We start from the raw sequence: 15,648 nt of genomic DNA, 5'->3' as shown, positions 1-15,648 counted from the left end.
ACTTTCAGAACAGGGACACTAGAATGGAATTATTTTTAGAAGGAAATATACCATGAACAATTAGGATTCATAGAATTATTTTTAGAAGGAAATATACCATGAACAATTAGGATTCATAGAATCCTTAAAGAAACCAAGAATGGTCTATATACCAACAAACAAGAGAACATGGAGGAGATGGACAAATTCCTGGATGCATATAAGCTACCCAGATTGAATCAGGAGGACATAGAAAACCTGAATAGACCCTTGAAAAGGCATGAGATTGAATTGGTAATAAATAACCCCCCCGACAAAGAAAAGCCCAGGTCCAGATGGCTTCACTTCTAAATTCTACAAAACTTTTAAGGAAGAGTTAACCCTTATCCTACTCAAATTATTCCTAAAGATTCAAAAGGAAAGAAACCTCCCAAATTCATTTTATGAAACCCCCATCATCCTCATTCTCAAAACAGATAAAGACATTACAAAAAAGGAAAACTACAGACCAATATCTCTGATAAATATAGATGCAAAAATTCTCAACAAGATATTTGCAAATTGTATCCAACATGTAACAAAGATTACTCATCACGACCAGGTAGGCTTTATTCCAGGGATGCAAGGGTGGTTCATTGTATGCAAGACCATAAATATAATACACCATATTAACAGAAAGAAAGATAAAAACCATATGATCATTTCAATTGATGCAGAGAAAGCATTTGATAAAACACAACATCCCATCATGATTAAGACTCTTAGTAAGTCTGGTATAGAAGGGTCATTTCTTCTTCTTATTATTTTTTTATTATTATTATTTTTTATTTATTTATTTTTTTAGAGGTTTTTCACTGTAGGGCGCGTGCGCTGGCCAGACAGATAGAGAGAGACATAGAGACAGAAAGCGAGAAACCACCCCCCAGAGGGGATGGTCACACCGCAATCCCTTCTCCTCCATTCTCCTCCCGGGATCTTGGGCAAAGTCATATATGAAAAACCTATAGCTAGCATTATACTAAAAACGTACCAGACAAGGCTGCTCAATTTCTCCACTGCTTTTTAATATAGTGCTAGACGTCTTAGCCAATACAATCAGAAAAGAGAGCAATATAAAAGGCGTTCAAATTGGAAAAGAAGAATTGAAAATAGCTTTATTCGCAGATGACATGATGGTATACTTAGACTCAAAGGTTTTTGCGAAAAAACTCTCAAAGTAATAAATGAATACAGTAAAGTGTCAGGATACAAAAATCAACATCCAAAAATCTATAGCATATCCATATACAAACATCAAGTTGAACAAAGTAGAGCTGAAGAAAGGAATCCCTTTTCCATAGCCACAAAATATATAAGATACCTAGGGATAAACCTAATTAAGGAAGTCAAAGACTTTCACAAAGAGAATTATGAATATCTTAAAAAAGATCATGAGAAGGACATAAAGAAGTGGAAGGACATCCCATGTTCCTGGATTGGAAGAATGAACATAATCAAAATGGCAATTTTACCCAAATTAATCTACATATTTAATGCAATTCCAGTCAAAATACCAGAGATATTCTTCACAGATCTAGAAAAGACAATCATAGAATTTATCTAGAGTCATAAAAGACCAAGTATTGCTAAAGCAATTCTGCACAAGAAGAGTGAAGTGGTTGGCATATCACTCCCTGCCCCCAAGATATACTATAAAGCTGTGATAATTTAAAAAGCATGGTATTGGCACAAAAACAGACAGGTGGACCCATGAAATAAAATAGACACTCCAGAAATAAACCCCAAAGCTTACAGCCAACTGATTTTTTTTTTGAGAGGTTTTTGCTATAGGGTGCATGTACTCGCCAGACTGACAGAGACAGAGAGACAGAAAGCTCCCTTCTCCATTCTCCTCTCGGGATCTTGGGTGCACATGCACACGCGCCCGGTGTGAGTTTTAAGCCACCAGGTCTGGGACACGAACTGCGGTCAACTACATGGGAGTCCAACGATATAGCCATTACGCTAACTGCTGGTCCCCAGCCAACTGATTTTTGACAAGGGATACTAGTCAGTCCATTGGGAAAAGGAAAACCTTTTTTAGTGAATGGTACTGGAAAAACTGGGTATCCACCTGCAGAAAGATGAAACTGAATCCCCATTTTTCATCAATAACAAAAATCGACTCAAAATGGATCAGAGATCTGAACCTAAGACCTCAAACTATAAAACTTCTGGTGGAAAACACTGGGGAAATTCAGAGAGACATTGGGGTAGGCAAAGACTTCTTAAATAAGACTCCAAAGCATGAGCAATAATCCCTAAAATAGACAAGTGGCACTATATCAGATTAAGAAGTTCCTGCACAGCAAAGGACACAGTAATTAGTGTGATCGACAACTCTCAGAATGGGAGAATATTTTTGTCAAATATGCCTCAGACAAGGGATTGATAACCAGAATACACTGGGAACTCAAGCGGCTTACCCCCTGCCCCCCAAAAAAATAAGAAAAAAAAAAAAAAGAAATGTCTAACCCAATTAAAAGATGGGAAAATGAGCTAAACAAAAATCTCTCTAAGGAAGACATACAAACAGACAAAAAGTGTATGAGAAAGTGCTCAACATCCCTCATCATAAGGGAGATGCAGATTAAAACCACAATGAGATACCACCGAACCCCCGTCAGAATGGCAAAGATTAAAAATACAAAAAGTAGTAATTGTTGGTGGGGTTGTGGTGAAAGGGAACTCTCCTACACTGTCAGTGGGAATGTAAACTGGTTCAGCCACTGTGGAGAACAATATGGAGGTTCCTCAAAGATCTACAAATAGAACTACCATTTGATCTTGCAGTCCCACTTCTGGGTCTCTACCCAAAGGACTGGAGAATGCTCAGTCAGAAAAGTCCTTGCACATCAGTGTTTATTGCAGCATTATTCATGATCACTAAGACATGCATGTCCACAAACAAATGTCCACAAACTGATGAATGGATTGAAAAAGTGTGGCACATATACTCTATGGAATACTACTCAGGCATAAAAACAAAAACAAAACAAGAAGACCCTGGCATTTCATAGAAAGTGGTCAAATATGGAAGATGTATTGCTAAGTGAACCAAGCCAGGATATGAAAGAAAGATACTGTGCATATCCACTTAATATATACCGACTATCCGCATTCTATAGTAGAGATCGAAATCTTGGAGGGCATAAAAACAGTGAAAATAGTTATGAGTGCCGAAGACAGTGTGGAACGGGGGGAAGGGGAGAGAAGGGAAGAGTATAGAGAAGGATAGCAAGAGAGCAAACAGAGAGGCATGGCATTAGTGGGACACAGAAATGGTTTATTACCTGTTGATGATAACACATATAGTACTCTCAACTGGACTGGTCTGAGAAGTATTTCATGTTGTGTAAATTCTCTTTATAAGTCAAATGATATATAGTGATAAAATGTTTTAAAAAATAATGAGAATAAATAATAATAATAATAAACTGAAAGAAATGATGAAAAGCTATTTGATGAGGATGTGGATAGCAATGTCTTTGTCTTGACTGTTATTCATGGTAGCCATTCTGGAAAAAGAAATGTAATACGCTGTAAAGATACATGTGATTAAACATAATGTAAAAATTATGATAATAAAATTTTTAAAAAGATACAAATAATGGTTAAGAATAATTTGTCTTTAAAAAGAATTATTGGGAACCAGCAGTTAGCGTAATGGCTATGTCGCTGGACTCCCATGTAGTAGACCGCGGTTTGCGTCCCGGACCCGGTGGCTTAAAACTCACGCCGGGTGTGTGTGCGTGTGTGCCCAAGATCCCGAGAGGAGAATGGAGGAGAAGGGATTGCTGTGACCATCCCCTCTGGGGGGTGATTTCTCGCTTTCTGTCTCTCTGTCTCTCTCGGTCTTTCTGGCGAGCGCACGAGCCCCATAGTGGAAATCTCTCCAAAAAAAAAAAAAGAATTATTAATTATTTCATGTTATTTGTTGTTATTTTTAAGATTTGACCAGAGACAGACAGAAGGAGAGAGGAAGGGAAAGTGAGAAAGCCAGGTCTGGGACTTAAACCACTGTGGCCATGTGGGAGCCCAGTGCCCTAACCACCACACTGTTTGTGAGCCTCAGGTTAAAAAGTAGTTAAGAATATGGGCAAATGTTTTCGTTACAGCATTGTGAGCAAAATGAACATCAAAACAGTAAACTGTATTAAAAAAAAAAAAAACCAAACTGAAAAATGATCACATCAAAATTTGGCAGCGTGTCCCCCTCCCTTGGGGTGTGTTTATGGTTACTTTCAGTTTTGTTAGTATCTTTTCTTTTTGTTACCCCAAGATGTTTGTGGTGTGCTCTCTCTTTGTTTTATACATGATATGGATTAGTTTTTGTAACCTGAAGAAAATTAACAAGATAGACTCTCTTCTAATTAGATCTGAGATATTAACATGCTAGCTTCATATTGAAGAATCTCTTTTATCCTTTCTTAGGAAATAATTATTGTGATTTTTCCAGTGATTTAGTTATAAAAAAAATAGCAAAAGGAATGCTACCTCAGTCAATTTCATTACTATGTGCCAGTTATAGCTCTAAAAGCTTTATTTGGATTACATGTCTTTAGTCCTAAAAGTTCTTTAATGCAGATTTTGAAATTCCCATTTTATAGATGTGAACATTGAGTCTAAGAGAGGAAAAGTAATTTCCTGAAGCCCTACTGTGCAAGAGCAGGGCTGAGGTGGTTAGGTTCCGATTTCGTGTTTAGGAGGAGCATGGCCACACGTGGTCTATCAGGGATCAGGAAATACAGGTTTTTAGGGAGCATCCTAGGGGCTGTCTAGTTTCCCAGGACCTTAACAGCTTGTAGGGAATGTGGAAGTCTCAATAACTCAGAGTTAGGCACTCCGCAGTTCTAACCTGTGTCATCCTGTCTTGTGTTTAGACCTCATGCGCTGTCCCCTGGGTTTTGCTGGGAGCTGTCCCTTACTCTGCCTCCTCCCCCTGCATAGGTACTTAAGGGGATTGTAGGGGACTGGAGTGAGGGTGTGTGTGAGTATGTCTGTGTGTAGAGTCCTGTTCCTTTCTGTTAGGTTATTTTGGAAGTTTGCCATTGCAGGGCTGCATGGAGCCCAATCTTTTAGGGTTTAAACCCATAGAAGAAACTCTCTTCCTATTTTTCATCACACTGCCTTTTTTAGCTCCTTGAATTAGATTATGGGTCCAGGACAGGAAAACATAAGTGAAAAAATGGCAAGCTGCATTTGGAGTCAGTCTTCGGCCTCTGCCTGTAAAGCTTTGTTTCTGGGTAAAACTTGGAACGCACAGCTCCTAGCTCTCCTCCTCCCCAGCTCCTGTCACTGAGTGGCTCAGCCTGACCTCCTAGCTTTCCAGATTTACTGAAATATGTTGGAATCCCAGGTTAGTCCCCAAACGACACCTCCCTTCCCAGATATGTGCTATCATCAACGATTTGCTGTAGAAGGCCAAATTCATAAGGCTGGTTTGGCAATTTGTGCTTTCTGACACACATAAGGCAAGGGACAGAAGCAGGGCAGGAATGGCACTGTATCAGCATCGGGTGGCGCCAGACAGTGGCCAGCCTTGTAGGTTACGGTGCGGATTGAAGCACAGGTGTTTTCCATCCTGCCAGTCACAGCCTGAGTGCTCTTTAGTATTACCTGCTGTACTATCCAGTCCGACATGATCACAATTAGAAGACATTTTCGTATGCCTTAGAATTGGGAATGGCTAGATTTAATTTCTGTCACAGTTCATAATTTATCTGAACATAACTTAAAGAATAGTTAAACTTTTCCCTCCTGGGCAGAGTCCTCCAAGGAAGCAGGGCACTGTGTGTAGGTGTCTGCAGCAGGGAGGGTGGGTGGTGACAGGGCGACAAAGGTGCCATGCAGTAGAGGCAGCTGGAGTATTTGGGGCGATAGATGGGTTATGTTGAGCTAGGTTTCTCATTGTGCTAGAAGCAATGTACAGATTTGGAAAGACCTTGGTTAGAAAGAAACCTGGAGCCTTGAAGTGCAGTTAGAATTATTGACACGAAGTCATGGGTTTAAAAATGCATAGATACAGGGGCCAGCAGGTGGTGTGGTGGTTAAAGGCGCTGGATTCCCACACAGCCAACAGTGGTTTGAGTCCCGGACCTGGCGGCTTGCTTTCTTGCTTTCTTTCTCTCTCTCTCTCTCTCTGTCTGGTTGAATTAAATAATAACAACAATAGCAACAAATGGAATTAAATAAATAATTCTTTAAAATAATACACAGATACATAGGTAGCCGGAGGTTTGTATATTAATATATAAGGAAGAATGTTTATGTGCACACACATATTTCCTAAGTCTGCTGAGACTTGCAAATAATTACACCCACCCCCGACCCTGCTCTGAGTGTACTGTCAACATCTTGGCTTCTAAGTACTACCCTCCACTGAAAGGAACTAGGCCTGCTTTGGGGAACTGACTGATGCCAGCAGTGGAGCAGAGACAATGTAAGATGAAGCAGGGATAAGTTATTGACAGAAAATAAGGAGTTAACTCAGGGAATTGAGGGATGTGTAAAAGGACATGGGAACTCTTGCTGCTCAAATTTAGGACAACTCGAGCACTAACATAGATTATGAGGTATTGACTAGAATTCATCGGGTTAAATACGGGGGTGAGTGAGTGTGTATTTGTGTGTAAGCACCTGAACCTATCTGGCACACACATATGTGGAGTTCTTCAAAAGAGTTCCTGGAAAGTATGTATTATGCATAAATTTAAGTTTTTTTGCACCAAAATTAATCATACTTTAATTCCTTTTTTTCATGAACTTGTTTTTTTAATTTTTTTTTTTTGAGAGGTTTTTTCGCTATAGGGCGTGTGTGCTCGCCAGACAGAGAGAGACATAGAGACAGAAAGCGAGAAATCACCCCCCAGGGGGGATGGTCACGCCGCAATCCCTTCTCCTCCATTCTCCTCTCAGGATCTTGGGCACGCACGCACACGCGCCCGGCGTGAGTTCTAAGCCACTGGGTGCGGGACGTGAACCGCGGTCGACCACGTGGGAATCCAGCGACATAGCCATTACACTAACTGCTGGCTCCCTTTTTAAAGTTTTTTTTTGGTTTTGTTTTGTTTTCCTGCCATAGAGTATGTGCACTTGCCAGAGAGAGAGAGAGAGAGAGAGACAGACAGACAGACAAACAGTGACAGGAAAAGTGAGAAATCACCCCCCCGGGGGATGACCATCCCACAATTCCTTCTCTTTCATTCTCTTCTTGGGATTTTGGATACTTATGCACATGTCCTTGACATGGTTTTCAAGCCACTGGGTCTGGGACTTGAACCACGATTGGCCACATGGGAGTTCAGCATCTTAACTGTTGTGCCACCTGCTGGTCCCCCTGGACTTTTGAAGTACCTTGACATATGCGTGTATATGTCTATATATTATATACACGTTTGGAAGAAATCCCAGTAGAGAGATGAAGAGGGGGATACAGTCGAAGTGGAATCAGTGTAAAAACGGGGGCACAAAACCCTGGAGACAGGAGAGGGGAGGAGAGAAGAGTCTGACCATCCGCGGACTCATTCTACCCTCTCCACAGCCTGTCCTTTCTTCCAGTACGTGTGTAGATTGCCTGAAAGCTCTTGGTTTGTGTTTAAATTAACCTCTGCAGATAGCTTTTCCCCTTTTACAATCTACATTTATCAGACTCCTCAGGCCCCTTATTTTCCCACTCTTAAGACCCTTGGTAACCCGTTTTATCGTAAGGAGGAGAGGAGAGATTTCAGTAGTAATGTTTAATCTCTGTTCCTCCGCAATTTCACATCAGCAGTTTTTCGGTATTAACACAATTATTTTTGAGTAGGGATGAAAGAAATGTCCAGAAACCTGCTGACTCATGACAGTTGCTTCTGTCATTTTCTCACTTCACCATGCGTATGTGTTTTCAGGGTAGCCAGCAGCTTGACTGAGATTGGCATATCAAGTCTCCTAGGTTTCAGAACCGGGGTTTGTCTCTTCAGATTGCAAAGAGATTATTTGTAGGTGAGATTTTTGCCCCTTCCTTCTTCATGGAAGAGATGTCATTTTCAGTGCCATTACCTGGACAAGTGGACAGTCATAGTTACTAGTTTGCACAGAAGGATTAAGTTTTGATTCCAAGTGTTAGTCTAAGTAACAATTTTGGTCAGATTTGTTGTTGCATAGAAAATACTTCTGAGGTAGATATTTTATGATCTATTTTATATACATATCAGGTAAGATAGAGTAATAGTGTGAGACCCGAAGGCAAGAATTTTCATGATGGGTAAAAGAATTATTTATGGTGTTAGATGCTTCAAAGGTAAATAACCCTTAGGTGCTTTGGCTTATCCTCCTCTATTAGCTATTTTATACTGTTCCCTATCCCCCTTTGATCGTGAACCTTAATAAGGAGACACACTAGAAAGAAAGAGGATATTTCGGGAAGTTAAAAATAATATGTACTACAAATATAGTTATTCAAAGACTTCAAAATGTATACAAAAAAGCTCATATGAGAACTTACAAATTTATATGGGTATCTCATTCATTTCAGACACGGAACCGATTTGAAGGAACGAGGTCCGAAGTGGAAGAACTTATGAACAAAATCAGACAGAATCCCAAGGACCACAAGCGTGCGAGTCAGTTTACGGCCGAAGGCTACCTGTATGTACAGGAGAAAAGTAAGAGGCCCTCAGCCAGTGGTGGAACGGCTGCCTGAAATCCAAACGAGTTAAAGCTTTGCTTTTGCTGTTGTAATCGCCTTGACATGCTGGGACATTATTCCGGCCACTTTTATCCCCCTCCTGTCCTGGAAGGTATATTTTGCATATTTGGGGAGGCACGTCCCAGTTGTAGAGAGAAAGCAGTGAGATTCGGAGTGGCCATGGCTGTCGGCACTCGGTCCTATACTGCGCCCACAGACTTGTGGCTCGTTAAGGGAGCCAGAGTTCCGTGTAAGGTCAGTGAAGCAGAGTTATGAGGACATTAACTTTTCCCTCCATCCCCATTACCCTTATCCTTATCACCACCAACACGTACACATCTATGGGGTCGTTGGAAAAAGCCACAAAGCATTTTTGTATGGAAAAACAGAAGAAGATGTCATGACTTTCCTGACGACCCAGTGTATATATAACTCTTTCATGCTAACGTCAAGAGAGAAATACTCCATTTTTTCATTCATAGCATTTTTATCCACACCACTCTGAGATGGTTTGTTCTCACTAAAATGACTGAGATTGCACATGGCTATAAAAATAGCTTTTTATTTAAAGAATTATTTATTATTATCATTTAAAATTTGCTACAGGGCACATGTGGTCACCAGAGAAAGAGAGAGAAAGAAAAAGTGAGAAAGCAAGTCTCCAAGTCTGAGACTGGAACTGCAGTTGGTCATGTAGGAATCCAGCGTCTTTCCCTCCACGCCACCTGAGTCCCAGACCTGGTGGCTTGAAATTCATGGCAGGCACATGTGTATGCGTGCTCAAAATCCCAAGAGGAGAATGAAAGAGAAGGGATTGTGGCATGGCCATTACCTGGGGGGGTGGGGGTGATTTCTCTCTCATTCCTGTCTCTCTGTTGCTCTCTCTGGTGAGTATGCATGCCTTATAGCAAAAATCTCTTTTAAAAAAAGGGGTGGTGGCTTAATTAGTGGAAACACCTTGGTATTTGGGTTTAGAGATTGATTTGAGGTTTGTCTTTGTCATTTCTCAGGCCTTTGGTCTAACCTCCTTTTTTTTTAAACGTAAAATCACATAATATACCACCCATTTCTTAAGGTTTTTAAATTAGTAGTAAATGAAATACTTGGGCAGTATTTTTATGACCCATACAACACAGTACAAATGCTAGGTATATGTAACACACACACATAGCACTAGTTCCCAAATTCAAATTTATGGACTACAGATGGTTTGAAATGAAATTTATTGCAATTTAGGAACCCCTTTTGTCTCTTTCCCAACTCCCAAATAATGTTAGCAGCTTTCCTAAAGAAACTGAATTCCTTAAAAAAAAAAAAAAAAAAAGAAGCCTTTCTGTGTTGCAGTCCTGTTGCCTCAGTTTCCTAAGTAGCTGGGACTACCTTGCCTGGCTTTCAGGGTGAGCCAGGAATCAAACCCAGGGTTCCCACGTGGCCTCAGCCTGCAGAATGGCAGTATCTGCTAGCACATGCTACTGTGGCTGGGTCTAAACGTACTCCTTTTAAATGAGTATTTTTTTCTTTCTTGAGTTTGTCCTTTTTTGATTTTTAGGTGTAGAAGGTTATTTGTGTGTAAAATAATGGTGATAATAATAGATGTTAATTACTTTAAAAATACTCTTCACTTGATAAAAGAAAAAAAAACGATCAACCTCTGTTGGGTCTAACCTTTGATTTGTTATAATTAGACTTTTATTAGCATGGGAAATCACAACATGCCAAGTTGCCTGATGCAGACTACTGTCCTTTAAAGCTTTGGCGGTCGTACTGTTGACTTAGCAAGAGTTAAGAGGTTCTGAGAATGCCCTGGTGCCTAAATGGACAGCACACCCCTCATAAAGCTTACATTTCTTTTTCTTTTTTTCCTTTTTCTCTTTCTTTTTTGAGAGACTTTACTGTAGGGCATGTGTGCTCACTTGGGAGACAGAGACAGAAAGCAAGAAATCCTCCCCACCACCTGCCATGGCAGTCTCTTCTTCATTCTTTTCTTGGGTTTTGGGCACACATACACGTGAGTTTCGAGCCTCTGGGTCTGAGACTCAAACCACAGTTGACCATGTGGGAGCCCAGCAATGTAACCATTATGCCATCTGCTGGCCTCATGAGGCTTACATTTCTTATTTTATTTATTTATTTTTAGTTTTTTTGCTATAGGTCATGCATACTTGCCAGAGAGAAACAGAGTGAGAAATCACCCCCTGGGGGGATGACCGGGCTGCAGTCCCTTTTCCTCCAGTCTCCTTCAGGATTTTGGGCATCCATATACACGTGCCTGGTGTGATTTTTTTTTCAAGCTGCTGGGTCTAGGACTCAAACTGTAATCAACCATGTGGTAGCCCAGTGCCTTAACCACCATACCACCCACTGGCCCCCATACTTCATTTCTCAAATAGCTTTGCCATTATCAGTGAGAGCAGTTGCTCACCGAGGTGCTGTACTGGGCTGGAGTACTAGGTGGATTTGTAGCTAGATGCTGCTGCTTAGCACTGTTATTCTACAGTTCTGTCATGGTAGGAGGGCAGAACTGAATCCAAAGCCATCTGTTCTACAGAATGGAACTTTTCAAACCCTTGAAGTCTTAACCCCTGAAATAACCAAAAGTAGAGCTTACAATGAAGCATTTTTCAGTTGCAGCTAATATTTTTCTAGGAAAAAATTTGTTTGAATCACTTTGTAGTGCTAAAAATGTCTTAGAATCTTGTCTTCTCATTTTCTCTAGGTTTTCCTTGACTAGAACCACGGTATTGCTGATGTGTTTCCCAGAGCTGTATTAGTTGCAGCTCTTTGGGCGTCTCCTCTTTAGTAGTGGGTTTAAAGCTCTGCATATTGCATATTTATGGGGAAAAATACGAAATCTGTGTTTTGTTGAAGGGCCTGCTCCATTTGGTTCCAGCTGGGTCAAACACTACTGCATGTACCGGAAAGCCGCCAAGAAGTTCAACATGATCCCATTTGAACACAGATCTGGGGGGAAGCTGGTATGTGTTTGACTCTCCATAGGATAGAGTGTGTGAGAGGTAGTGCTTCAGGGTATCATTTCAACTATATGTGTATATTTTTATTTATAAATGTATAAATATATTTATATAAAATAAATTGCATGTGTATATATACATATGAATATGTATATATCTTATTTAGTTTAAATTTAAAAAATTTTGCTAGAGGGTGCATATACTTGCCAGAGAGAGAGAGAGAGAGAATGAGAGAAAGACAAAGTGAGAAAAAACCCTGCAGGGAGATGGCCACACCACAGTCCCTTCTTCTCTTAGGATTTTGAGCACATTTATGCATGTGGCTGGTGTTTTTTCCAAGCCATTGGGTCGGGGACTTAAGCCGCACAGTTGACCATATGGGATCCTTAACTACCATGCCATGAGGTGGACTAATGGCTTATTATTATTATTATTATTTTAATTAAGAAAACAGATTCTCTTTATGCTACTGTGACTGGAAGGTAAGGATAATATCTACAATAAGCTTTTGTTGGCTTCATGGTCACTCAGCATTTACACAGGAGATCTGACTTGCACACATACATTCATAGTGTGAAAGTATTATAAAGCTGAGTGACCTGTAGTGAGTTGCACTGCTCAGGTAGACTAACAAAGCTCTCATGTAGGTACTTCCCATTTAGGTACTCCTTCCAAAGAATTAATGGGAAAGCAAAGCATGATAGTAAGAAAAAGATCAAGACCACAAGAGTTGGCTGCATAGAAAAAGTGAGTTTTATATGTTTTAAGTAGATCCTGCAGCTCGTCATGATCAATAGCATGGGATCAAAGCCCTTCCCACCTATGGTGAATGGAGTTGGTAACACATTTTAGGAAAGAAAGGTAAGGGGCCAGCAGGTGGTCTAGTGGGTAAGGCACTGGACTCCCACATGGCTGACTGTGATTTGAGTCCGGACCTGGTGGCTCGAAAATCATACTGGGCGTGTGTGTGTTCGTGCCCAAAATCCCAGGAGAGAATGGAACACAGAGGGATTTTGGCATGGCCATTTGTGACTGCCTAAAATCCTAAAAGAAGGGAGAAATGGAGGAGAAGGGATTTTGGTGTGACCATTCCCCATGTGTGTGTGTGGGGGTGCTTTCTCATTTTCTGTCTCTCTCCTGCAAGCACACACACCCTCTAGCAAATTTAAAAAATAAATGAAATAATTAAGTCATGATAAGAGAAGAATAAACATTATAGGATCTAGAAACTGTATTGTTAATCTACCTCTTCTGTGTCTTAAAATTAGCATTGGTGAGGCCTAGTTTAATGTTCCTGTTATCTAGAAAATGTTAATAGGAGATGAAGATTTTAGATTATAAGTAGTTTTTTTTTAGAGAGGTTTTGCAATAGGGTGCGTGCACTCACCAGAAAGAGAGAGACAGAGAGACAGAAAGTGAGAAATCACCCCCCTGCCTCCCCGGCCCCCCAGGGGAGATGGCCTTGCTGCAATCCCTTCTCCTCCATTCTTTTCTCGGGATCTTGGGCATGCACGCACATGTGCCTGCTGTGAGTTAAGCCACCAGGTTTGGGACTTGAACCATGGTTGACTACATGAGAGTCCAGCGACATAGGCATTACACCATCTGCTGGTCCTTCTAAGTAGTCTTTAAATAAACTAGTTTGAAAGAAAAATCAGATAAAGAGAAGGAACTTAAAATCTTGAACCTTGGCACCCCTGCCTGTCAGTATAGGGTACCTCAATGTGTGTATATGTTTATATTGTAGTTTTTGAGAATGTTTAAAATGCTTATTTGCAGGGAGATGGAGAGGTGTTCTTTTTGAAAGAATGCACCAAAAGGCATACTGACTCCATTGACCGACGGTTTTGTTTTGACATAGAAGCTGCTGACCGGTAAGCTACTAGAATTATTGAATATATAAGTATTATTGAATGTTACGAAAGAGTTGTTTTTAAAAACAATTAGGAAGAACATTGAGGCCAGTGTAACTGTGCTATCCCTGGCCTGGAAGACTGTTACCCGTTGCATTTCTTGGCTGTGTGCTTATGCTAAGCTGTTTAGTCTCGGTCACTATGTTTAGCCGAGCAGTGATAGTTTCATCTTGGCCGAAGTCTGGAGACATTCTAACCGACGTTGTTTCAGAAATAATCTTAGAGCATTTTATTGTTGATCCAAGGCTACTTGGATCATGAAGAGAACAGTGGGTTGAGGATGAAGTGGGTGACAGAGCTAAAACGAGGGACTAGTAGAGACAGAAGAATATTCCCTTTCATGTGTGGGAATTTTCAGTGAATAAACTCTGTTGTGATGGAGGCTTTAGGCAAACTCTCTGTGTTCACAGGCTAGTTATTTATTTTCATCCTATGACTTTCAGTTACTTAAAATTATTAAAAAAAAAAAAAACAACTTTGCCATGAGGAAGAAGTAAAAGAAAAAAAAATGTATTGCTGTTTCTCTGGCATTAATGTCTATGTCCTCAAGTAGCACGAAGGAAAATCATGGTACTCAAAAGAATATTTATTTTTTAATCACCGTCAGCACAGTAATTCCTTGCCAGCCCAGGCTTGGCAGCGAAGGTTTTTAGATAAGGCTTTTCCATGTTTGTATAATAAAAGCTTATCATAGGAGATTTGTTAAAACAAAAGTTTAGGTCAGGTCACAGCCCAAGGATACACAAACAATGAATGCTGTTTCTTCCTTCGATGCTATAGCTGAGTCTTTGGGGCTAGTCAGGGAGGGTGTGCACTTCGCTTTGCAGTAAGTGAACCGACGACCGGGGGCCTGCGAATGTGTCCTTAAGTGCTCTCCGTCCAGTCATTTCCATTCCCTCTTCTGTCTTCTCTCTGTGATTCCAGAATTGTTGCTCGAACAATTCTTCCAGTTCTTGTTAACGTTAGTTTTGATTTCTATCAGCAGATGAAATGTGGGGTTGTTGGGAAAGTCATGATGCCTTTTTGCACAGAAAAATATGTCATGACTTTTGGACAACCTAATCCTTATATAATTAAACAAAACAAAAATCCCACCACCATCACCAATGAGACAGCCATTCCTTTTCGGCATGTTCTTTTCTTCCTACCAACAGTAAAAATTATTTAAAAATCTGTTGTATTTATGATCTCAAATTTCTTTCTTCATAATGCTTCTTTGAGCTTCTCCGATCAGGCCTTTGCCCCCCCTCCACTGTAGTTGCTTTTGTTTAAGGTCATTAATGGTCGTCTTGTTGCTGTGTCCAGTGGGCAGTCCAACGGTCAGCTCTCAGTAGTCAAGCTCTTTACTGGCAGCAGCAACTGATGTGACCCGTCACTGTCTTCTCCATGATACACGACTTCACTTGGTTCAAAGATGTCACACCTCCCTGTGTTTGGTCCCATTTACTGTCATTTTTTACACTCCTTTGCCAGTTCCACTTTTTCCGCCCCCCAAAACTTCTTGATGTTGGAGTTCTCTGGAGCTGAGTCCTTAGATCTCTTCTTTCTCTACTCATGCCCCTTGTGATCCTGTCCAGCTTCATGACTGTAGGTGCCATCTTTGTGTTGACAATTCCTAAATTTATTATCTTTACCTCTATCTCTTCCTTGAACTCCAGGTTCTGATAGCCAGCTGTCTATCTAGTGTTGCTTCTGGGATGTCTGACAGATATTTCAGAGAGTAAAAAGGTGTGTGTGTGGGAGGGTATTGATGGTGTTCTGTAAGTTTTTCAAGAATTCCTTGGAGTGGGGGAGAAGCTTTACTCTTTCTTAGATTCAGCCTTTTTTATATGAGTTCCATCTTATCATGTAAATACTAATATCATACATGTTTTTCTTTCAAAAGTAATGTGTTTATTGTAAAGAGCTTTTCTAAAGCTCTTTGATTAACTCAAAATAATTTTCTTCATATATGTGTCTCTTTAAATCTTTAAGATTAAGTTACTTATTTTCCCCCTTCTTTAAATTATAGATTTTATTTTTTAGTTTATTTCCTCATTTATGTTTTTAGGAATTATTTATTTAATTTCATTTA

General features: G+C 40.3%; 1 protein-coding gene across 2 annotated transcripts in view; it reads left to right on the top strand.

Annotated features, from left to right (window-relative positions):
• The window catches only part of ARHGAP10 (Rho GTPase activating protein 10), a 366,526-nt gene that overhangs the window by 160,828 nt on the left and 190,050 nt on the right, over positions 1-15,648 (top strand). For both annotated transcript variants that reach the window (XM_027769930.1, XM_006143418.3), the window contains exons 8-10: positions 8,537-8,666; positions 11,558-11,664; positions 13,441-13,535. In XM_027769930.1, the coding sequence (XP_027625731.1) occupies positions 8,537-8,666; positions 11,558-11,664; positions 13,441-13,535 (332 nt within the window). The remainder of the gene's footprint in view (positions 1-8,536; positions 8,667-11,557; positions 11,665-13,440; positions 13,536-15,648) is intronic.

Source organism: Tupaia chinensis, unplaced genomic scaffold, assembly GCF_000334495.1.
Source record: "Tupaia chinensis unplaced genomic scaffold, TupChi_1.0 Scaffold000098_1, whole genome shotgun sequence".
In the NCBI taxonomy this organism is placed as follows: Eukaryota; Metazoa; Chordata; class Mammalia; order Scandentia; family Tupaiidae; genus Tupaia; species Tupaia belangeri.
The sequence above is the reverse complement of the archived record's forward strand: the minus strand, read 5'-3'. Positions and strand labels throughout refer to the sequence as shown.